The sequence below is a fragment of the Xenopus laevis genome, chromosome 9_10L, assembly GCF_017654675.1.
Source record: "Xenopus laevis strain J_2021 chromosome 9_10L, Xenopus_laevis_v10.1, whole genome shotgun sequence".
NCBI lineage: Eukaryota > Metazoa > Chordata > Amphibia > Anura > Pipidae > Xenopus > Xenopus laevis.
Genome location: NC_054387.1, coordinates 46,486,634 through 46,510,204, shown reverse-complemented (window position 1 = coordinate 46,510,204; position 23,571 = coordinate 46,486,634). Strand labels below are relative to the sequence as shown.

General features: G+C 43.1%; 1 protein-coding gene across 2 annotated transcripts in view; it reads left to right on the top strand.

The window, feature by feature from the left end:
• Positions 1 to 1,250: 1,250 nt before the first annotated feature.
• Positions 1,251 to 23,571, top strand: part of grin2c.L (glutamate receptor, ionotropic, N-methyl D-aspartate 2C L homeolog) — a 34,887-nt gene continuing 12,566 nt past the window's right edge. For both annotated transcript variants that reach the window (XM_041576557.1, XM_018235312.2), the window contains exons 1-3: positions 1,251 to 3,533; positions 4,396 to 4,742; positions 7,546 to 7,954. In XM_041576557.1, the coding sequence (XP_041432491.1) occupies positions 7,559 to 7,954 (396 nt within the window). In that variant the 5' untranslated portion in view covers positions 1,251 to 3,533; positions 4,396 to 4,742; positions 7,546 to 7,558. The remainder of the gene's footprint in view (positions 3,534 to 4,395; positions 4,743 to 7,545; positions 7,955 to 23,571) is intronic.

Here is a 23,571-nt window from a genome sequence, read left to right as displayed (position 1 = left end):
CTTTTTTGAACAGACGATTCACAGCGACTATTGGCACAGAGCGATTTGTATCCCATTACTCTGTGCGGTACGTGCTCCACCCAAACCGGAAACGGTTTGTGCTTCCCGCTGTAACCTGGCGTCTTTACGTGCTTGCGTTCTTGCGTCATTGCGTTCGCATTGTAATTTGAATACAATTGCTGCTACTTATCTGTATGTGTGTGCGTGTCTAGGAGATTTCAGTGCTTTTCTAAGTACATGCTATTTCTGATAAATCGCTCAGAAAAGGGTCTCAGTGCGTTTTGGAGCTACAGGCGATTCACAAACGCGCTGTGGGCACAGGAGCTGGCGTCTTTCATTTGGTTTTGTTCAGAGACAAAACGAGCGATATGTCGCCGCGATTTGCTTTTTAAAAACGTCGGCGACAAATCGTCCAGTGTGTCCTTACCCTAAGGAGAAAAGGCACTGGATACACAGCAAATAGATAGATAGGCTTTAAAGTATACAATAGGATTCTTGGGAACTTATCTGTTATCTACTGTGTATCCTGTGCTTGAATGGCTGCCCCCATGGCTACACAGCAGCTTGATTATATAAACTATAGTTGTGTTTCTGAAGCAAACACACCTGTTTTGCCAGTGTTGGACAATCATAAATTATATTGTCATTCCTTTAAAACACTTTCATTTGTTGGTGTTACTCTTCCTTTAAATTTGCCTAGAGGAGGAGAGACGATTCTTTCCTGTCTCCAGAAGTGAAATTATTCAAATCCCTGGCTGGAGCAAATTTACACTTGGTTAATATCAGTCATCCTGTATTTTCTCCCGTCCTTAAAAGGCATCCGGCCCTTCCTTAAAGCAGTCTAATGTATCTGCAAGTACTCACTGTATCACTGTCATAGGCCTTTTCCCACCTTAACATTAAACGTTGTTTCTTCTAACATGCTTGTGTGCCCTGGAAAGTTCTACTGATTATGGCAGCAAGACTTAATATATGGTGACCTTATATATTTATTTATAGTGAATGCATCCTGGTACAAATGCCTCTTCATCACTACAACCAATCCCAGGTTGCCTTGCCTTATGTTCTTTGTCCCTTTTCTAGAGTCCCTGTATATTCAGTATTTTATGTAATGATGGATTAGAATAAGATATGGCTGCTGTACCAATTCCCACATACAGCAGCTGATTCCCTAACACCCCCATGATGTATCTGCCTAAGGTTTACCTACCCTATTGCTTATCTCAGGCTGAAGCTTTCTCGGTGCCACTGAAGGGTTACTTTGCACTGCTATATCTGCGGGGCCCTAGATTACATTCCTGTTGTGCCATGCTCTGGGTCATGTCTGAATCGTCACATTACCTGCTCTGTGGTGATGAGCTTGTGATAACTAGTTCACGGTTCAGTGTCACATCCTGGCACTATGTGCTACTGTCTCGTGCCACAAGGGAATAAAGGACAAGTTATTTTTGCCAGCCTGTGTTCAGAAACTGCCAACTGGGCTGCGATTGCTTGTCTCTTCACTCGCTGTGGGCAATTCCTATTTAGTGAGTGACAAGGGGGCAAATTGTGTCCTAGAATGTGCTATACACACAGTGAGACAGCGACAGGTGCACTTACACACAAACATACACTAATGCACACAATGTTGGAGGAACAGGCCATGTAATTGTGTTGGACAAATTGGACCTTTGTTATTTATTTTCCACCTGGAGTAGATTGTTCATTAATCAGCCCCATTGCCAGAAATACAAACTCAGTTGCACAAAGAAATAAACTAACAAGCGTTGCCTTACTTGGGCCAACCCCTACCCTGACCTATTGGCCTTCAGAATTAACAGATGGATGCCATGCGAGTGGCCATACTTGGACCAACCTTTACCATGACTAATTGGCCTGCAGGCTGAACACTAAGATACCATACGAGTGGCCATAAATGAGCAAACCCCTACTCTGACCAACAGGCATGCAGTGGACAAACATATTGGTGCCACAAGAGTGACCATACATGGGCCCTCCCCCCTTGGCTACTTTGCAGATCCACTGGCTTAATGCTATTTTCTTTATTGGTGCTAACAATTGCCAGTGAAGCCCATGCTGGGGCAACATTACAAGGACACTGAATCTGGCCGTATTGTTTCCCTTACTCCTTATTCCTTCTATCTTGGATCCTCCTGAAAACACGCAAGCACAGGCAGTGGCAATGATCGCTTCTGAGCTAAAACACTGAGGTGCCAATCGGATCAGTTCACTGCACAAAATAACTTCACAAGAGTGATTAGATGTGTATATACAAATAATATTTGCACAATGTTACATACAGTGTGATGAGGGTCCAGCAGACAAAATACAATGTTAAACACATCCAGAGCCAGATCCATTGGGTCAGATACACAGAGTCAGAGACAGACATCCCCAGTGCTACAGACACACGCACGCACACTGCCAGGCAAAGACATAAATACACAGACACAACACTGTGACCTTGCCTTTGCTGCAAGAATATTATAGTTATTTGATTTCCCATGTTTTGGTTAAAAATTCGATTATTTCAGGCAGCCATGCAAGTCTATGGGAAGAATCAGCAAACAGGCTCCCATCTGCAGGAGGGAAAACACCCTCAGGAAAGGGCTTTCTGGCATTGTACCCCTCTCTTTCTATGACAGCTTTATAGAATGTTTACTCTTTAGGGAAAAGCCCTAATAATAATGACAGATGCACTGGAGCAAATACATTTTGTATACAGACTAAGAGGCACGCAGCAGGAGGGCTGCATACACATGTCGCATGCTGTCAGCAGACACCTGTCACCAGCAACTGCAACAAAGTTAGAGAGTGGCGAGCAGGTGGGTAGACGGAATGAGCAGGAGACAGCACAGAGAGAGGAGACATGGGCAATTTGGAGGGGCAAGAAGCCACAGTGGAAATGAAAGAGACAGCTGGGTGAGGGCTACATAGAGAAGTGCAGAGCTTTAGGGCTGATGAGAAGCAGTTGAGAGAAGAGATAATAATAAAAAGGTGAGGAGAGGACTGCCTTGATAAGAGACAATAGAGAAACTAAGAGCTGCCTAGATAAGGGACAGTGCAGAGGTGGAGGACAACCTAGGGAAGAGCAGTAGGGAGGGAGATCACCACCTGGAGAAGAGAGAGCACAGAAGGTAAGGAGAGGACTGCATTCAGAAGAAACAGTGCAGAGGATAAGAACTGCCTCCTGAAGAGAAGAATAATAAATGCTTTACATGAAGTATTAGAGTGTAAACATGTCACGGAATGCAAAAAAGACATCCCCATGTAAGTAGTGACAGCACTGAGTGAGAGTGGCAGATGCTCTGAGTTGAAGAAGAAACGTAGGTGAGATTGTACCCATGGGAGAATGAGCCCCAAAGAAGAAGGACAGCAGTGCAAGAGAAAAGTGAGTGCTCCCAAGAGAGAGAAACAAACAGGATGAGTGAGGAGAGACAGCCCTGACACAAAAAGAGAAGCCTGACCCAAAAGAGAACTCCAGGAGAGAGAAGTGGAACGATAAGAGGCATTTAGCAACAGCTGTTGAACAGGTAAGAATCTAATAATTTGCCCTACATGAGCCTCTTGAGCATCCCCAGAGACAGACAGAGAAGTGGCCCCTGGAGGGAGAGACACAGGAGACAGGCAGAGACAGACCTTTCTGGCAAGGGAAAGTCATGACATGCACATAGTAGACAGCCCACAATGAGAGTGCAAACACACACACAAAGGGGAACTGAGTGCCCAAGGGCAGTGGATGCCAGGCAAGAGATAGTTGGTGTCACCCTGTGTCCTTGATTCTGTCCTTTCTCTTATTCCCTGAATGAAAGTGCTTATACCTGTCTTTTCTGGCCATGCCAGTGTCCTCCTTTTCTCAAGTGCCATGCCAGTGCCCCTTCACTCTCCCTGACTCTTGCACCCAAACCTTCACCCTCCCTGCCTCTTGCACCCCAAACCCCCTCTCCTCTCCATATCTCTCAGTCTCCCTCCTCTCCCCAGCACCACATCCCACCCTCCTCCCTCTGCCTGTCTCCTCTCTCACTCTTTGCATTACTCAGGTCTCTCCCGTTGCTCTTTCCTCCTGCCACTTAATCTTCTCTCTCTCAGTCCACTTCTCCTTTGCTTTGCCAACCTGTTTCTCATCCCCCCTCACCCTGTTCAGGGGAGTCCTCCTCTTCTTGGCTCTGCCCCCCTTCCAGTTTGCTGTGTGGGGCACATCTTGTAATCTGCTGTCTTTGTTCCGGTGCAGCCTGTGGCTTGGGTCAGGTAGGAGAAGAATGGCAATACCTGCCAAATAAATCTATTTCTGTCTGACTCGTCCTTAAGAATAAGAAACATCTCTTCTCCCTTCCACTTCATGGCAGGTTTGTGCTGTACTCTCACTTTCTTTCCAATATTTCTCTCTGATTCCAGGTCTCTCTCATCGTACGAGCATCGGCAGGCACACGTTCATCTCTGTCCATCCCTCTTTCATTGAGACGAGCAGGCAGCAGGTATCTCATAAGCATGGAACATGTGAAGCTGTCAACCATCACATGCATCGTGCCACCTTCCTGCTGACTCCATGTCACTGTGTCACACTTCCAAGAAGCTCCTGATTTGCACCACATTCCTGTGAAGTTCATCAGGTGCTGCTCAGTCAAGCAGAGCTCTGCAGTGTGCTGCATTCCTGCAAAGCCAAGCGACTTCTACCAAGTACCTACCACATCAGCCACATTGTGCCTAAATCCCAAAAACCAACACATTTAGCATCATTCCAGGTGAGACCACCAATTTACATTGCCAACGGGCACCACAGCAGCTCCGTTTTCCCAAAGGGCAGTCAATTTCACCTTCTCATCTCATTCCCTTATTTGTCCCTGCCAGGACAGCTGGATGTGGCCCATTGGTTACTCCTGAAGTTTGGGGAATTGTTGAAAGTAGACCTGGCATTACCCTTACCTCTACCAAGCAGCTGACCGTGGCTTGCTTCCCTAAAGATGAGGTTCAGAGCAGGCTTCTGCTGTTTGGTGCTCAGGTTATAGGTGCCATATTTCTTTGTTCGGACTGGTCTATGCTGGACATGTTATTCCTTTTGAATGATAAAGGGCATATATACCTTAGAGTAAGATTTTTATGCTCAAGCTCTTAAAGAATCTAAGGTTTGGCAAGAATGTAACACATTTCCTGATTGTCCAGGTCAGACCTCAATTTGGTTGTTATTTACTTTGTCCTAGGGAAGGTCTAGGTGAGACGTGTGGTTTCTGCAGAGAGAGAGTCAAGGTCAGGTGCTCCACTGTTCTTGGAGAGAGGGCTCTAAATCCAACATTGATTGGCTACGGCATTTTGGCAGAGAGAATCTGGGTCAGCTGCTGTTTCCATACAGCTTTCTATTTGTTGCACAGAGTGGCCCCAGTTCACAATTCTTTCCTTGGTTTTGGATGAAAGGGTAAATTAAGCTTAGTTTCCTTGCAGGTACTGAGTAGGAATTAGGCTTTACTTTTGTTTTAGCTCTTGAATTTGTTGAGACGAAAGCTTTTTCATTCTAGGGCTCCTATCTGCCTTATTTGTCTACATTTGGGGGGGCTCATTTACTCACACAAATGCAGAGTGCAAAGTGCAAATTTAGATGCAATATTTTCCCATAATTCCAGCATAATTGCGATTTCTTTGATGCAAGTTTACTGTGCCTATTGATTCAATCAACTGTGGGAACTACCCTGGAATATTTGGCACCTTCAGGGTTCTACAGTACTAGTAGGGAGCACTTAAGCAGAAGAGGCGGAAAGTACATACTGGTGCTATATGAAAGTGCACGGAACATGTTTGGCCGCAAACACCTTTAATGAATGGTGTCATTTGCACCAATTTTGGCCCAATTGCATTTGCAGGGAGATGACCCCTGATGGCCATGTTATATTTTTCTGATTGGACCAAAGACATTTATGGTGTAGACCAGGCACTGATTTAGTTAGTGCTCTCTCAGACCAGAGATGTGCAAATACAATGCAATACCCCAATATTAATATTCATTAGTAAACTTGCCCCTTTACATAAACCCACTGCAACCAATTACCTTTTTTTTTTTATTGTATGTATAGAATAATGAAGGCCAATTGCTGATGGTTATGGGTGCAGACTGGATCTTGTATGAGTCCTGAACTTCTTGCACCTGCGACAGATCTGATTGGCTGGAATAACTATAATCCATGTCATTAGTAAGGATTTTAGACCCTGATATTCTGGCTGAGAGGTTCTGTACCATAGAAAGAGGTTCTTTTCAGGTTCATGCAGAGCAACTTAGAGCAACAGCTGGATGTGGATGTTGCAGAGCAATACGGTGCGAGTAAATAGCTCAGATTAGACCCTGGCTGTCATCCAGCTCGTGGCAGCAGTAAAGGTCACTGGCTGGTTTATTTACAGCTCACAATGAAGTTTAGGTTGGACCCCGGTCCCTGCAGAACACCTGGCAGAATCTTGGTTTGGTTGCACCTCTCCCGCAGTAGCTCCCAGGTTTAAGTTTGTGCTGCAGTGGTGCCCTAGCTCTGTGCTCTTTCAGTCTATGGCTGAGGACTGGCTGTGCCTGATCTTTGGTTGGGTGTTGTGAGTTAGCCTGACGTATGCTGCTCGTTCAGGAGTCACAGGCTCGCCCGCCACATCCACCCATGAATAATTCATGCTCTAACTAAAAATATTTCACATCCTGGCGTCTTGTGTGTACAAAGCCTAGTCCCCCTCACCCCGTCCCGCAGAGTACTCCCACATTCACTACTCCCCGCACCCTCCAGCAAAGCCCATCTGCTGTTGTCTTTCCACTCCACCATTCACCGCACACACAATTAAAGGGCAAATAGATAAACAGAAAAAATCTTTTGTGGCCTTCCTATAAAGCAGGGCCTGGGCCCCAGGGCCAAACAATCAAATCAGTCCAGTGTGGCCTAACACCATGGTGGTTAAATCAGGGTTGTTTGTCAATTATCCCAAAATGTATGTATGTAAGCATAAAAACATCCAATTATAGTAAGATAACTCACCAAAGTGGAATGGTGCTCCTTCCGTAGGCCCTCAGCTCAGGGGAGCAGACAATCCATATACAAAAACATAAAAGGTTTAGGGCACTCTAGGAAGCCATGTTAAGATCAGACCAAAAGTAGGTTGATTAAAAAGTAGAAAAAATCTTTATTTAAACAATCATCTCAAGACTTCCACGTTTCGAGATTAAGCATATGCTTAAGTGTCCTAGGGACACGAAATGCGTGAGATGATTGTTTAAATAAAGATTATATCTACCTACTTTTGGTCTGATCTATACATAGTTTCCTAGAGTGCCCTAAACCTTTTATGTTTTGTATATTGTTTGTCAATTAGTTGAGTTTGGGCTTCCTGTATTGTCCCACAGCTTGGCCTCCAATGGTTTCCATGTCAGTGCCTTGCCCATTATTTTTATATACATAATATTATATTTAATCATGTGGCCTTCCATCACCCCATGTTATAAAACAGAGCAAACTGGGCACCCCTGTGCCATTAGATATTGGTACATACAGTTGCACTGAGCTTGCATTTCTCTTGCTTCCCTTACAGTTCATACTGGGACATGATTTTCGTTGTGTGGGGGCTCTTGTTGACTGTACTTGGCTGCAGTGCGGTAGTGATGGAGACCTTACTGCCCCGAGCTGGAGGACCTGTATTGAATGTTGCCCTGGTTTTTGGGGGCTCCTTTCCATACAATGAACTTGTTGGACCTATGATGCCAGAAGGTTCCCTTTCCCTCCCCTTGGATATCCACACTATCACTGTGCTTGTGAATGATAGTGGCCCTGGTCCACTCCTGAGACAGCTTTGCCAAGCACTGAGAGGGGCACACGCCGTGGTATTTCAGGATAATATCGGCACAGAGGCTGTGGCGCAAATCCTTGACTTTATCTCCTCACAGACCCTCGTACCAATCATCAGCATCAGTGGTGGCTCTGCTGTGGTCCTGAGTCCAAAGGTGAGCTGGAGGGGAGATGCCAACTAGTGGTTTCTGTAAGGGCTTAAAGGGGCAGTGTACTCCCTTGTTCAACATGAGTGCAATGAATAGGGCTCGTGTTGAACATACTTCTTGTCTTTTGTTTTAATCACCAAAACTCTATAGTTTTTGTTGAGCTAAACAGGGAAATTGAAGCAACTCAATATTTGGTTCTTGTGACAGACTGCTCTGTTATAAAGATAGCTAGAATCTCAGCCATAAAGCAGGACAGGACTGCTGCTTACAATGGGGATCAGATAGGATCTGTATCACTGTGACAGAATGCTCTGTTATAAAGATAGCTAGAATCTCAGCCATAAAGCAGGACAGGACTGCTGCTTACAATGGGTATCAGATAGGATCTATGTCACTGTGACAGAATGCTCTTTTATAAAGTTAGCTAGAAACTCAGCTATAAAGCAGGACAGGACTGCTGCTTGCAATGGGTATCAGATAGGATCTGTGTCACTGTGACAGAATGCTCTGTTATAAAGATAGCTAGAATCTCAGCCATAAAGCAGGACAGGACTGCTGCTTACAATGGGTATCAGATAGGATCTATGTCACTGTGACAGAATGCTCTTTTATAAAGTTAGCTAGAAACTCAGCTATAAAGCAGGACAGGACTGCTGCTTGCAATGGGTATCAGATAGGATACAATATAGATGAGAACAGCACCTTCTTGATAAGATAAAAGGCCTTTATTTAATCATGGCACAGACCAACAATAGCAACGTTTCAAGCCATCTCTGGCTCTTTATCAAGCAGGATACTATCATACTATCTATCAGATAGGATACAGTCATATGAAAAAGTTTGGAAACCCCTCTTTAGAGTTTTGTTTATCGTTGGCTGAGCTTTCAAAGTAGCAACTTCGGTTTAATATCTACCATGCCTTATGGAAACAGTAGTATTTCAGCAGTAACAAAGTTTATTGGATTAACAGAAAATATGCAATATGCATCATAACAAAATTAGACAGGTGCATAAATTTGGGCACCCCAACAGAGATATTACCTCAATACTTAGTTGAGCCTCCTTTTGCAAATGTAACAGCCTCTAGACGCCTCCTATAGCCTTTGATGAGTGTCTGGATTCTGGATGGTGGTATTTTTGACCATTCGTCCATACAAAATCTCTCCAGTTCAGTTAAATTTGATGTCTGCTGAGCATGGACAGCATGCTTCAAATCATCCCATAGAGTTTCGATCATTCCAGAATATTGTACTTCTCCCTCTGCATAAATGCTTTTGTAGATTTCCGAGTGTGTTTAAGGTTCTTTGCGCAAATTGCGTTGAATTGTAGAACAATGTACAGATACACCATCTGCAGCAAGATGTTCTTGCAGGTCTTTGGAGGTGACCTTTGGGTCGTTTGTAACCATTCTCACAATATCTAATACAAGTAATTCAAAACAAACTGGACTTGCTGACTAGTTATTGAAGTAATTATTTGGCATCCTGACTCCTGCCTGCTATTCTGTGAATTAAGCTAAAGAGAGACCTGTCTGAATTGCCTTGCAAACACAGGCTCGGCAAACTTCAGAGCCATATCAGAATTGATTCATTTCTCTGCTGCTGAATTACTTATTTTCTTTCCTGGAGATTCCATTCTCACAATCCACCGCATATGCCGCTCTTGTATTTTTCTTGGCCTGCCAGACCTGGGTTTTACAGCAACTGTGCCTGTGGCCTTCCATTTCCTGATTACATTCCTTACAGTTTAAACTGACAGTTTAAACCTCTGAGATAGCTTTTTGTAGCCTTGCCCTAAACCATGATATTGAACAATCTTTGTTTTCAAATCTTTTGAGAGTTGCTTTGAGGCTCCCATGCTGTCACTCTTCAGATGAAAGTCAAACAAAAGCACAACTTGCAATTGGCCACCTTAAATACCTTTTCTCATGATTGGACACACCTGCCTATGAAGTTCAAGGCTTAACGAGCTAATCCAACCAATTTGGTGCTGCCAGTAATCAGTATTGAGCATGTATTCAAATTAGCAAAATGAAATTTTTGCACAGCCAGTTTTTCACATTTGATTTAATTTCATACAACTGAATGCTGCTTCACTGAAAATCTTTGTTCAGAAAACACCCCAGTACTCAGATGTTCCTGGGAAATGAAAGACATACCACTGTTATCTTTTTTGTTGAGAGTGGAGTAAATTATTATGCAGGCTGAGAGGTGTTCCTAAACTTTTTCATATGACTGTATGTAAGAATACTCTGTTATAAAGATAACTAGAATCTCAGCCATAAAGCAGGACAGGACTGCTGCTTACAATGGGTATCAGATAGGATCTGTGTCACTGTGACAGAATGCTCTGTTATAAAGATAGCTAGAATCTCAGCCATAAAGCAGGACAGGACTGTTGCTTAAAATGGATATGATATTGGGATTTTTATTGGTAAAAACTTAACTATATATATTCAAACTATTAGCAAATATAAGCCAGTTTTTCTTTTTTCATTTGTCCATGGGATAAGATATTGCCATACATGCCCTCCATTCTCCCCATATACAAAGGAAACATAAGATTTTGCAATTTCCAAGAAAATTAAAGCGACTTGCTTGCAGCAGTGCTGTGGTAATGGTACCAATCCACAATATTCAAATATTACTGTCACTATTTCCCCAGAATAGTTGGTACAAACGTTCCTAAGGGCAAGGACACTTAAAGATTTATATTCCTCAATTTTGAGGAATTTGAGGTGCAGCATCAGATCTCCCATTCCTTCAGGAAACCCAAATCAGACACCACAGACGTCACTATTAGGTCAATAATATCCTCCTGACCAAGTGATCTCCTACACGGGATTTCCACAGATGGTACCTCATCACTGATATTATCTTGTACATTGTTTCTCTGTCAAGAGGGTGTTGGACAAACAAAATGTCACGTCTGTGTATAAGAAAGTTGTCTAATGTAGGGCACCTTCAGGACCTCTGCCAACTGATATCGCACTGTTTTTGTCACAGGGCAATCAACTAGAAATTGTTCCTGGTTCTTATTAGTCGAAAAGCCCTGTAAAGCCAGAGCAACAGTGCTCAAGTATGAAAAGCAGTGGAGTAACTATAGCGGAAGCAGACCCTGCAGTCACAGGGGGCCTGGGGAACTGGAGGGCAGACTGTGAGGTCTGCTGCCTTTTTAGCTAAAAAATCCCTCTTCTCCCCAGCTGCTTTCTCTTACCAGCGAGGAAGGGGGAAGCAAGTCAGGCAAGAGAGGGCTGAGTTGGGGTGGATGTGGGTGGAGTTGGGGTGGGTGGGGTAGTGGCAGGACATGAGGGGGTTAAGGAGGGACGGAAAGTAAGCATGGGGATCGGAGTGTGCTGAGCCCCTCTGAAGATTTTTTTGCAGGGGGGCTTGGCGCCCACTACGCCACTGATGAAAAGAGTTAACAATATTGCTGGACAATTGTGCTTTATCACAGGTGTTAAGTTAAGCATCCATTTGGAGGCCCTTTTGTCTAAATCTCAGATAAGATTCAGCAGAGATCTCACACCTAGGCTCTAATGTTGGCCATAGACACACCGATAATAATGTTACGAAACAAATTTTCATACAATATTCAGTACGTGTATTGTGGGAGAAGAGCCAACTGATATCCGCAGAACACTTGAATATCGGTCGGCTCGTCGATCAGGCTAGCCGGAACATTTTGATTGGGAGCCTTTGAAGGCATCCAAACATTGCTAGTGCTGAATTGTCAGATACAGGTAGAATTCTATTGTATCTCCCTGTTTACCTAATGATTCAGCTCTACACATGTGTATTGAGATGATAAATCTTTCCAGGAAACAATTTTTGCAGGAAAGATCGTAATTGTAACGTCTATGGCCACCTGCAAACTCTGTTTCCCACAGACACCAAGACTCCACTGAACCATGAAATAAATTGTGTATTCCTCAAGAAATATGCAAGTATGGCCAAACAGTATTACATACAATTATGCAGCCATCATATCCTTGATGTACACAAATAGTTCTTTCCATTGGTGTCCATGGCGCAGGCCTTCCACAATGGGTTTAGTAGTAGAATGTATTGCTTGGTATGTGTTCATGTGATAGATATCATGTTTGATATCAAACGAAACAGATTGGTATGGGGAATAACAATATTATACTTATATTACTACAGCAGACACAGGACAGAGGTCAGTCTAACTGACAAATCATAAATGAATGAATTAACCCTATGCTACCCCCCCCAGACTTAATACAAAGTAATAAGGGGATGTTCCCCCAACTCAGCATAAATTCTGGGAGAAACTCTCAGGATCCTGCTGTAGAGGTTCCAGTACTGCTGGGGGCATGGTCACTATTCGCCTTTACATCAATGAACGCAAGACCACTGACTGCTTAGTAAAGTATAGGGTAATCCTATTTATATTATAACTGTATGTATTTGAATTGTATGTCTTTTACTATTATACCAATTCTGTCACCTGTAATATATATATATATATATATATATATATATATATATATATATATATATATATATATATATATATATATCAAAACAGGGGGGTTGTGGGAGCACTCTAAAGGCTTTAAAAGTATATATATATAAGTATAATAAATGCTATTGCATATGTACCCAAAACAGGGGTTACTTATATATATATATGCACTGCCCACTTTTTAGGAAATTAAATATAAAACTTAATAAGTTTTTCTATGTGCTCTAAACCCATCCTGTCTGATTTGCCATAAACTGTTAGGTAATTGTGTATGTGTGGAACTATAGCTAACCTGTTTGCAGGTTTGTACATAGCAGCTAGCATTGAAATGCTAATTAACCTATAACTGTAAGCAGAGAGTGTGTGTGCTTACAATAGTTAACATGTGTGTGCTGGAGTATTTGGTATAGAGCAGGACCATTTCACTGCCAGGGACAGGGACTTTAGGAGGGGGTCTGGCGGTTAGCCGGTAAACTACCCTGGTAGCATTGATTAACTAGTGGTTGACTGGCATCTGGCTGGTGTAAGTAGGGGCACAGTGAGAGTGTACATGACAAGTCCCATGGCACTGCCTATCAGCGATGTTTAAGTAGCTCAGACTGCCCTGAACAAAAAGACTTCCCTGAAGAGTAAGCCAGTTGAGATCAAAATATTTGAGGGGCACCCTTCTGTCATTGAGCCACCAGAGGCTCTAAGAAAGAATTTCCTCCATACAATCTCTCAAGGTTAAGGGGAGAGGGAATAGGTTCCCAAGATCCTGTGATAGATTTGCTTTCCCAGGACAGAACCCAATTCTCCAATTCAGACTTCCCACTTCCTTAAAAACTTCAGCCCCAAATCAAGATGCAGAGGGAGATGACAACAACGCACCTGGACTTCCTTCACACTACCGCCACGTACCTAGTCTCCAGCCAGAGGTAATACACAATTTCGCCCAACATTGTCTCAATAATGGAACCGATTGAGTGAAAACAACAGTAGTCCCTCCTGCACAAGAGATTTGTAGCGGCTGAACTGACATTTTTTGATCTGGGCCTTCAGCTGGCCAATGTTTGTTCCCTTCACTCCATCTGATATAGAGGACAGCAACTTCTTTATGTGAGGCAGGTACTTCTTATACCTGTTACCTGATACGTACAGATAGATTTTGGAAGAAAGCCCATAATGATTGTTTAACATCCTCCCACTACAATGACACAGAGTCATAACTCTCCTAAACTGGTGCTGAAGAAGTGCCTCAAAAAACTGCTGAATTGACTTACCCTTCAGGGAATCTGTGCTAAGACCCTTGCCCTTCTCTGGAGAAGACAAAGTCCCCAATGTAAAGGAAAAGGTTTAATGGTCTGTGTACTCATTCCGGACTTCCCTAACATTGGCAAAATCCTCACCCATCTGGACAAAAGCCATATCCAGGCAGCTACTCCTTCCCCCACACCTGTAAGTATGAATCGCTCTCCGACCTTCCCAGGTGGCAACATCATCGAAACCAGCTTGCTTGTTTAAAGAAAAGGCTTTCTTATCTACCAAATATTCCTGACTCATCTTCTGGTCTAATGGTAAGGTCACACCTGGACATTAATGGGGATTAGTCACCCCAAAAAAGAAGCGATTAGTCGCCGGGCGACTAAATCTCCCCGAATCTCACAGTACATTACCCTAAGGACTTGGTTGAAATCGCCAGCCAGAATGCCAGAGAGCAATGTGTGTAAATAGGGCCTGATTTCAGCTAGCAGAGCCTTCCTGCCTGAAATAGAGTGCAGCCCATAAACATTTATAAGACAAAATTGTCTGGCATTTATAGTCATGTCCAACAACAAACAATGCCCAACCTGAATCTCAAGGAGACTTATATTGAGGCCACCTCTAAATAATATTGCCACTCCTCCACATGGCTCCTCCGCAATGGATCAGAATGAAGGTCCATGCCGCCAGTCAGCCTTTGCCTTTCTCGGTTCCGAGTAGTAAGACGGGTTTCCTTTAGGAAAAACCACCTCAGCTCGCCAAGTTTTAACACTACACACATTTGATGTTAAAAACCTAATTGGAGACGATGCCATCATGAATATTTGTCATAGATTTGCCTTTTCTACCTTAGTTGAAGAATCAACTGCATCACCATATCGCTTAACTTGGGGCCCTAACTGCAGTTGCTGTTCATCATCATCATCATCACTCACTGAGTTTCTGGCCAGAGTCTGGGAGCAGTTTGCAGTTTTCCTTATACCCTTCTTACTGATTAGCTGCTCAGCCCCTTCCTTAGTTCTTTTCTTTGAAGCCAGTTGAACCTTCATATCCTCCTGCTCCAGCTCCCTTTCATTACTCTTCCTGCCTTCTTGTATTTCAATAAATAAGAGGCCCAGAATATGAAGCAGCTGCATTTAGATACATTTGTAACAATTTAAGAAAAGCAAAGATACATTTGTAACTATTTAAAATAAGCAGGTCCCTTGGGAGAAATGAAACTTGCAGCTTAAAGGGCAATCCCCTTCATTGGCTAAATTGGCATTGGCTAAATTGTAATAACACATAAAACCTGACCCTAAAACCCCTCAGAAATGTATTCAAACTTTCCATAGCCTGCCAAATTTTGTAAAATGGATGTGGTATTAAGGGGGTGTGGCCATAATGGATGTGGTCAAAAAAAATGTTGCCGCTTCCCACTTTCTATTTTTCAAATGTTGGGAGGTATGCACCTCTGCGGGCTTCTACCTCCTGAGCATGAGCTGCTGCATTTTTCTGCTCCTGCCTCCTGGTCTCAGCCACTAACTTCTCCACATCCATCTCACTGTCTCTACGGTTTTCCCCCGTGTTGGGGTCCCAACAAAAGAAGACCTTGGTCTTGTACTTTTAGCCACATTGGCTAGGCCCCAAAGCCTGGGCCTCAGTTTTGTGGGTAGCTTGACCAGCGCTAACTGTGTTATTTTTTGGGTAGCCGAGGATGAGTAGAGTATAACAGTGCTTTATTAGCAGAGTCATGCAGGTATTACACAACAGTAACTTTCACTTTTAAACTGTTCAGAAAGTATGCACAGTATGTCTGAGCACAGTGACAGCTACAGCCCATTTGTATAAACACCATATATTCCCCCTATAGTAGGAAAGCATTTGGGCAAATGTAATAAACAGCAATAATAAAACAGTATACACATTAAAGCAATATTATGCACCCATCACATCACATAGTCCTTGGTCCATGCAGGTAGTTTTCTGATTCTCCCAGTACGCCTTATAGGTTCACTTTCTTCAGGCCTATTGCAGTTGACATCAGGAGTAGGAAAATGTCCTTCATCAAATGGAGCTTCTCCAAAGTCATATCTAACAGGAGCAAGACGACTTGCATTCCATATGCGTCCATCAGACAGTCCATGTGTATGGTCCTCACTGGCGTCTCAATTCAAGTAGTGTAGTAAACTTAGATTGTCCTTGTTTCAGTATTCCTGAAACTAACTGACTAAAGATCCAGGCTGAAAGTGCACTTCTCTTGCACCACGTTTTCTGTCAGTATAAATCTTGCATTTGACTTGTTGATGTTTCACAATGTCAGCAGTAGATGATTTTATAGGTACAGTATTTTGTGGAAGTTTGATATCTGCAACATGTAACTTAGTGCGCATCTGTCTGCCATGTAATAATTCAGCAGGAGGTGATTGGGTTGTTGCATGGCACGTTGCTCTGTAGTTATGTGGGAACTCTGTTGTAAATACTTTCCAAGATTTCCCAGTAAGATTTGCTGTCTGTAGTGCTTCTTTCAAACTTCTGTTGAATCATTCGATTTCTCCATTTGCTTGTGGGTAATACACTGAAGATTTCCGATGCACGATATTCCTCTCTCTCATAAAGAATTCAAACTCATATGAGACAAACTTTGGTCCGTTGTCTGATATTAACTCCTTTGGATTACCTTCTCTGCTGAAGACTGTAGACAGAAATGTTATTACTGTAGCTGATGTTATATGAGAAACAAATGCAATTTCAGGCCATTTACTGTAAGTCTATCAATATTATAGCAACTCTACAGTCTATAGGAGCATCTGTAAAAGGACCAACAATATCAATAGCAAGTTTTTCCAATGCTGAATCAGGGAATGGTACTGGCTGAAGTGGTGGTGTATGTGTGATAGCTGTTTTGTCATAATTCTGACAAGTAACACAAGAATGAATGGCAGTTACCACATCAGCATCCATTGCTGGCCACCAGTATAGTTCTCGTAGTCTTTATTTTGTACGTACAATTCCTTGATGACTCTCATGTGCAAGTTGTATGAGCTTTTCTCACAAGGTCTCTGGTACCAGTAAACAATGAGCTCCAAGGACAATATAGCCATCTACTAAGGACAGTTCGTGTCTAATCCTGTAGTAAGGTTGAAGATCAGGACTGAGTTTCTTCTCAGCCTTTGGCCAGTTGCTTTGTAAGATGCCCTGTAATTGTACTTGAATTGGACATGTGAGTAGGGATGTCGCGGACTGTTCGCCTTAGCTGGCGCTTATTTTTGACCTCTCACCCCAGACCAGCAGATACATGGCAGCCAATCAGGAAGCTCTCCCTCCTGGACCACCCCCACACCCCCTGGACCACTCCCCTTCCATATATAAACTGAAGCCCTGCAGCGTTTTTTCATTCTGCCTGTGTGTGCTTGGAAGAGCTAGTGTAGGGAGAGAGCTGTTAGTGATTTGAGGGACAGTTGATAGTAACTTTGCTGGCTAGTAATCTACTTGATACTGCTCTGTATTGTAGGGACAGAACTCTGCAGGGATTTGAGGGACATTTTAGGTTAGGTAGCTTTGCTGGCTAGTAATCTACCTTCTACTGCAGTGCTCTGTATGTAGCTGCTGTGGGCACTGCTGCTGATCTCATCTGCTGACTGCTGCCTGTAACCCAATAGTCCTTGTAAGGACTGCTTTTATTTTCTTTTTTGTTTTTTTACTTTGCTACTATAAGAGCCCAGTGCTATTAGTCTAGCTGTGTTGGGGAGTGGGACTGGTGTGCTGCTCCTCCTAGTAGTTCACCACTACCAGCACCAACCAGAGTCAAAATTGTTACAAAGTATCTTATTTGCACCTTATTTGCTGTTCTGAGCTCTCTGCCAAAAGCCAATTAAGTTAGAAACTGGTTTTTTTCTGGCTGTTCAGTGCAGAGAAAAGAGGGACTTTCCAGTACAAAAGAGGGACAGGGGGTTGAGTGGTCAAAAGAGGGACAGTTGGGAGGTATGCAAGTGCCACCTAGCTGTGTGAGCTTTTTCACATTCTGTCTAAATAACAATAATAATTCCGTGTCCGTAAACATCACCTGAGTGATGTTTTTACAGCAGCAATAATATATTCCGTATCCACTACTGTATACATTGCCCTTGCAGGCATTGTTTGCCCAGTCTTTAGCCAAGTGCCACCTAGCTGTGTGAGCTTTTTCACATTCCGTGTCCAGAAACATCACCTGAGTGACGTAGTGTGATTTCTGCCCTTTACAGCACAAAACGCAGCGCTGTGTCAACAATGTATTTTTCAGATACATTTTTGCCCTTGATCCCCCTCTGGCATGCCACTGTCCAGGTCGTTGCACCCTTTAAACAACTTTAAAATCATTTTTCTGGCCAGAAATGTCTTTTCTAGCTTTTAAAATTCGCCTTCCCATTGAAGTCTATGGGGTTCGCGACGTTCGCGAACCGTTCGCATTTTTGACGCAAGTTCGCGAATATGTTCGCGAACATTTTTTCCGACGTTCGCTACATCCCTACATGTGAGGCAAGCTTGCTTAAAATCAGCAGCTTTAACTGTAGATGATAGTAAATCAGTCAGTGCTACAACTTCTATGTCCTCATCCAGTGTATCAGAAGCTGCAAGTAAAGGTAAACATGACAAACAATCAGCAGTAACATTTTTTCAAACCTGGTTTGTATTGCATTTTGTAGTTGAAATTCAGTAGCCTTGATGACCATCTAGCTATACGCATTCCAGCTCTTCCTAGTCCCTTTTGTTATAAGCAGTGTAGTTAAAGGGCTATGATCAGTGCATAAGGTACATTCTCTACCCCATAGATAGGTTCTCCATTTTTCTGTTGCCCAAACACATGCTAGAGCTTCTTTTTCAACAGTGGAATACTTACGCTCTGTCTCTGTAAGTGTTCTGGATGCAAATGCAACAGTTTTCTCTGTATGATCAGCATGGTACGTGTGAGAACTGCACAGTCTGAAGCATCTGTAGTAACCATAGTGGGTAGTGCAGGATCAAATAAAGCTAGCGCTGGACTGTTCACAATTAGCTGTTTCACTATTTCAAAGCTATGTTGAGCAGACTCTGACCACATCAGACTTAAAGTTCTGCGTAGTAGTGCTCTAAGTGGCTCCACAACTGAAGCATAGTTGGGAATAAACTTAGAATACCATGAAGTAAGACCTAAGAAAGCTCGTAAGGTCTGGAAGTCATATGGAGGAGGTGCTTGTGTAACAGCGTTGACATGGTCAGGGTCACGCAGTAATCCATCTTGTGAGATTATATGACCCAAAAATGACAGCTGAGTTTGTCTGAAGTGGCATTTGGAAAGGTTCAGTTTCAGTCCTGCAGAATCGATGCATTTCAGAACCTTTTATAGGTACTTGTCAAGAAGATCCATAGTTGGAGCGTAGACAATTGTATCATCCAAGTAGCATTCTACACCAGGTATGACATGGAGTATAGAAGACATCAGTCTTTGAAAACAACTCGGTGTGGAAGCCAGTCCATAAAGTACACGCTTGAAACCGAAATCATGGGTGATAAATGCAGTGAGGTCTCTGCTTTCCTCATGCAGTAATAATTGATGATAAGCACTCTGAAGATCCACAGTAGAAAAGAATTTTGCTCCTCGGAGTTCTGAAAATATTTCCTCTATGTGTGGCAAGGGATGATTGTGAAATTTTTATAACCCTGTTATCTCCAAGCTAACCAGTTCAGATGAATCGTGCCAAAAGGTATATAGAAGAAAAAGTATTTTAAAACATAACTTTTAATAAAAGTAAGTTAAAAACACACGCACCCACAAAAACAATGCCATATGAGACTCCATTGTAAGTATATGGAAGTCCGGGACCCTGTCCCTAAAGCAACACACAATTAAAAGCCAAGCATAGGGTGAATCAGTGGACAATTATTGTAGTCAGCGTTGTAAATTCACGCCTGACCACAGTAGTAATTAAAGTAATAGCCATATATTTGTAGCCATTCCCAACACCTCCCTTCCAATCATTCCCCAGCCCAAATTCTACCTAGCTACGTGGGGAACAAGTGGGAGCTATTCGCCCACTGTCCACCTATGCCACCCGCCCTACGCGTTTTGCCGTGTACCACGGCTTCTTCAGGGGCATAAGTGGCGAGTGCGCGTCCAAAATCAGTTTAAATAGGTATCCATTACCGCTCGTGTAGAAACGCACGTTTGCGTCACTTCCGTAACGTCACTTCCGTAACGTCACTTCCGGTTACGCTTAGTAGCTTCCGGTTGCGCTCAATAGTTCGCCCACTTTTGCCTCAAAGTACAGATGCGCATGCGCTGCCCCTACTCTTGCGCAAGGGCAAGGGGTCTGAAACTTGACTACACTCACCTTTGTGAATTTAAGGGATGATTATCCATAACAACTTCTTTATTAGGTTCATGGAGATCAAAACACAATCGAATACCCCCAGTTTACTTCATTGTTACAACAATTGGTGAAACCCATTCAGAGGATTCTGATTTTTCAATCACATCTTGCTCTACCAATTTCTTTAGTTCCTGTGAGAGTAGGGCAATCACCTCAATTTCTGGCGTGCTGGTTTTACATCTGGTCTCAACTTAACTTTGTGTACAAAGTTCTTTGCACAGCCCAGTGAAGTGTTGCTTTGTGGTGAAATTCTAGACACTGGCTGTGTGGCAGGGCACTGGTGCTGTAGTAATGAGACCATCAACTAATTGTAGGTTTAATGCAGCAAAGAGACCCCTTCCAAGTATAGCAGTAACCTTATTCACAACGTCAAAGTCACATTGCAGTATTTGATTCAAATTGTACAGTCGCTGGCAAGCAACCAAGCACAGGGATTGGATCCTTAAAGTAGCTGACCAGTTTCAGAGCAGGTGCAACAAGGGGATCTTTTGCAAAGTATTTCAAGAAAATATCCTTTGGTAGTATAGAAACAGCTGAACCTGTATCAAGCATCAGGTTAATGGAGTGTCCCTTGTCAGCAGAAGCAGTACTGACACTGACAGTGCATATAAACTTGTCTGGGATAAATGTACCAGCTTTATCCACACTTAATACTGTGACATTTGTAGTAGTGACTTCATGAACATCTTTAGCAGAACTACGGCAGATCTTAGCAAAATGTCCTACTTTTGTGCAGTTGCGGCACCGTTTAGCTTTTGCTAAACGGTGCTACAAATTGTTCTGTGGATTCGCCATTACGTTGTCCACGTTGGCGGTATTTATATCTTTCAGCAACCACATTTACTCTTGGCATAAAAAAGTTCTTTATAGCAGTAAGTGCAGTTTCATAAGTCTCATCAGGTAATGGTAATGTATAGAATATATGCTGTCCCTCTGCTCCCAGGCAGTGAATAAGTAAAGCACATTGTTTAGCAGCAGAAATCTCCCCTTGGTCAGCAGCAATAATGTAATTTTCAAACATACCAATCCAAGCAGTAAAAGGTATGGTAGGCTCACCAGGATTTGGGAGAAAAGGTGCAGGTTGCTGCAGAGGTAGAAGAGCCATCCTTGTCGCCATTTGTTATGTTTTGGGTAGCCGAGGATGAGTAGAGTATAACAGTGCTTTATTAGCAAAGTCATGCAGCTATTACACAACAGTAACTTTTACTTTTAAGCTGTTCAGGACGTATGCACAGTATGTCTGAGCACAGTGACATCTACAGGCCATTTGTATAAACCACAGAGCTCAATGATACACCACCGCTTGCAATGGGGATCAGATCTGTGCCACTATGACAGATTGAGATAGGATGGGAGGCTTAGCACTAATCCAATGCTTTTTCAAATCTTTAACCTTGTTATGAGTTAAAGGGGTCCCTGCCAAAATATTTTGGGGCTTGAACTGATTCATTGACATATTCATTTGTTCCTCTGTGCCCTTGGTGTGTCAGGCATAGCTGTCACTTGCAGTGCCATCCTAGCATCTATACCCTGGCAGTTGCACAACAGTTCACACCCTCCAGTCATGTAAGTCGAGCAATTAACACCTGCCCCAGTCATTGTCATGGCACCGTGATGATTGGTTTATGGAGATTTCATTCTCACCTACAGTCATATAATTCGGATAATTAACAGCTGCCTCATGGCATCGTGGTGATTGGATTATGGTGATTCTATTAACCCTAAGGATTTAAATGACAGGGAATTCCCTACCATTTACTTCTATTAATGTTTCTCTATATCTGTCACTATATATGAGCTTAGTGCTTGAACCCCCACGAGCCCTCAAGGTTTTAAATGCTGGGGAATTCCCTATCACTTCAGTTGAACTGAAGAAGGTGAAACGTTTTCAAGGGGGAAAAAAACAACTCAAGTTGCATTTGACTTAATTACTTAATCTACTAGAAACTGTATATCATGACCTGGATACATGAGAATCTTCATAAAGATATGAGCCCTAATATGTGTACAGAACATTTGTACTTTGCCACTATAGATACCGTATATGTATCTGTGTCCTGTGTATGCATTAAACTATACCTTCATACTGTACTGTATAAACTTGCTATCCCACAACCACAGTTCCTTCTACTATAGATCCCACTTTTACTATAGGCACCATCTCACCCTACTGTACTGCTATCCCACAGTCACAGTCCCTTCCCAGAGACTATTATCCCACTGTTACTATAGACACCATCTCTCCCTACTATACCTGCTATCCCACAGCCACAGTCCCTTCTCAGAGACTATTATCTCACAGTTACTATAGACACCATCTCTCCCTACTATACCTGCTATCCCACAGCCACACTCCCTTCCCAGAGACTATTATCCACTGTTACTATAAGTACCATCTCTCCCTACTATACCTGCTATCCCACAGTCCCTTCCCAGAGACTATTATCCCACTGTTACTATAAGTACCATCTCTCCCTACTATACCTGCTATCCCACAGTCACAGTCCCTTCCCAGAGACTATTATCCCACTGTTACTATAGGCACCATCTCTCCCTACTATACCTGCTATCCCACAGTCACAGTCCCTTCCCAGAGACTATTATCCCACTGCTACTATAGACACCATCTCTCCCTACTATACCTGCTATCCCACAGCCACAGTCCCTTCTCAGAGACTATTATCTCACTGTTACTATAGACACCATCTCTCCCTACTATACCTGCTATCCCACAGCCACACTCCCTTCCCAGAGACTATTATCCACTGTTACTATAAGTACCATCTCTCCCTACTATACCTGCTATCCCACAGTCACAGTCCCTTCCCAGAGACTATTATCCCACTGTTACTATAGGCACAATCTCTCCCTACTATACCTGCTATCCCACAGTCACAGTCCCTTCCCAGAGACTATTATCCCACTGTTACTATAGGCACCATCTCTCCCTACTATACCTGCTATCCCACAGCCACAGTCCCTTCCCAGGGACTATTATAACACTGTTACTATAGACACCATCTCTCCCTACTATACCTGCTATCCCACAGTCACAGTCCCTTCCCAGAGACTATTATCCCACTGTTACCATAGGCACCATCTCTACCTACTATACCTGCTATCCCACAGTCACAGTCCCTTCCCAGAGACTATTATCCCACTGCTACTATAGACACCATCTCTCCCTACTATACCTGCTATCCCACAGCCACAGTCCCTTCTCAGAGACTATTATCTCACTGTTACTATAGACACCATCTCTCCCTACTATACCTGCTATCCCACAGCCACACTCCCTTCCCAGAGACTATTATCCACTGTTACTATAAGTACCATCTCTCCCTACTATACCTGCTATCCCACAGTCACAGTCCCTTCCCAGAGACTATTATCCCACTGTTACTATAGGCACAATCTCTCCCTACTATACCTGCTATCCCACAGTCACAGTCCCTTCCCAGAGACTATTCTCCCCACTGTTACTATAGGCACCATCTCTCCCACTATACCTGCTATCCCACAGTC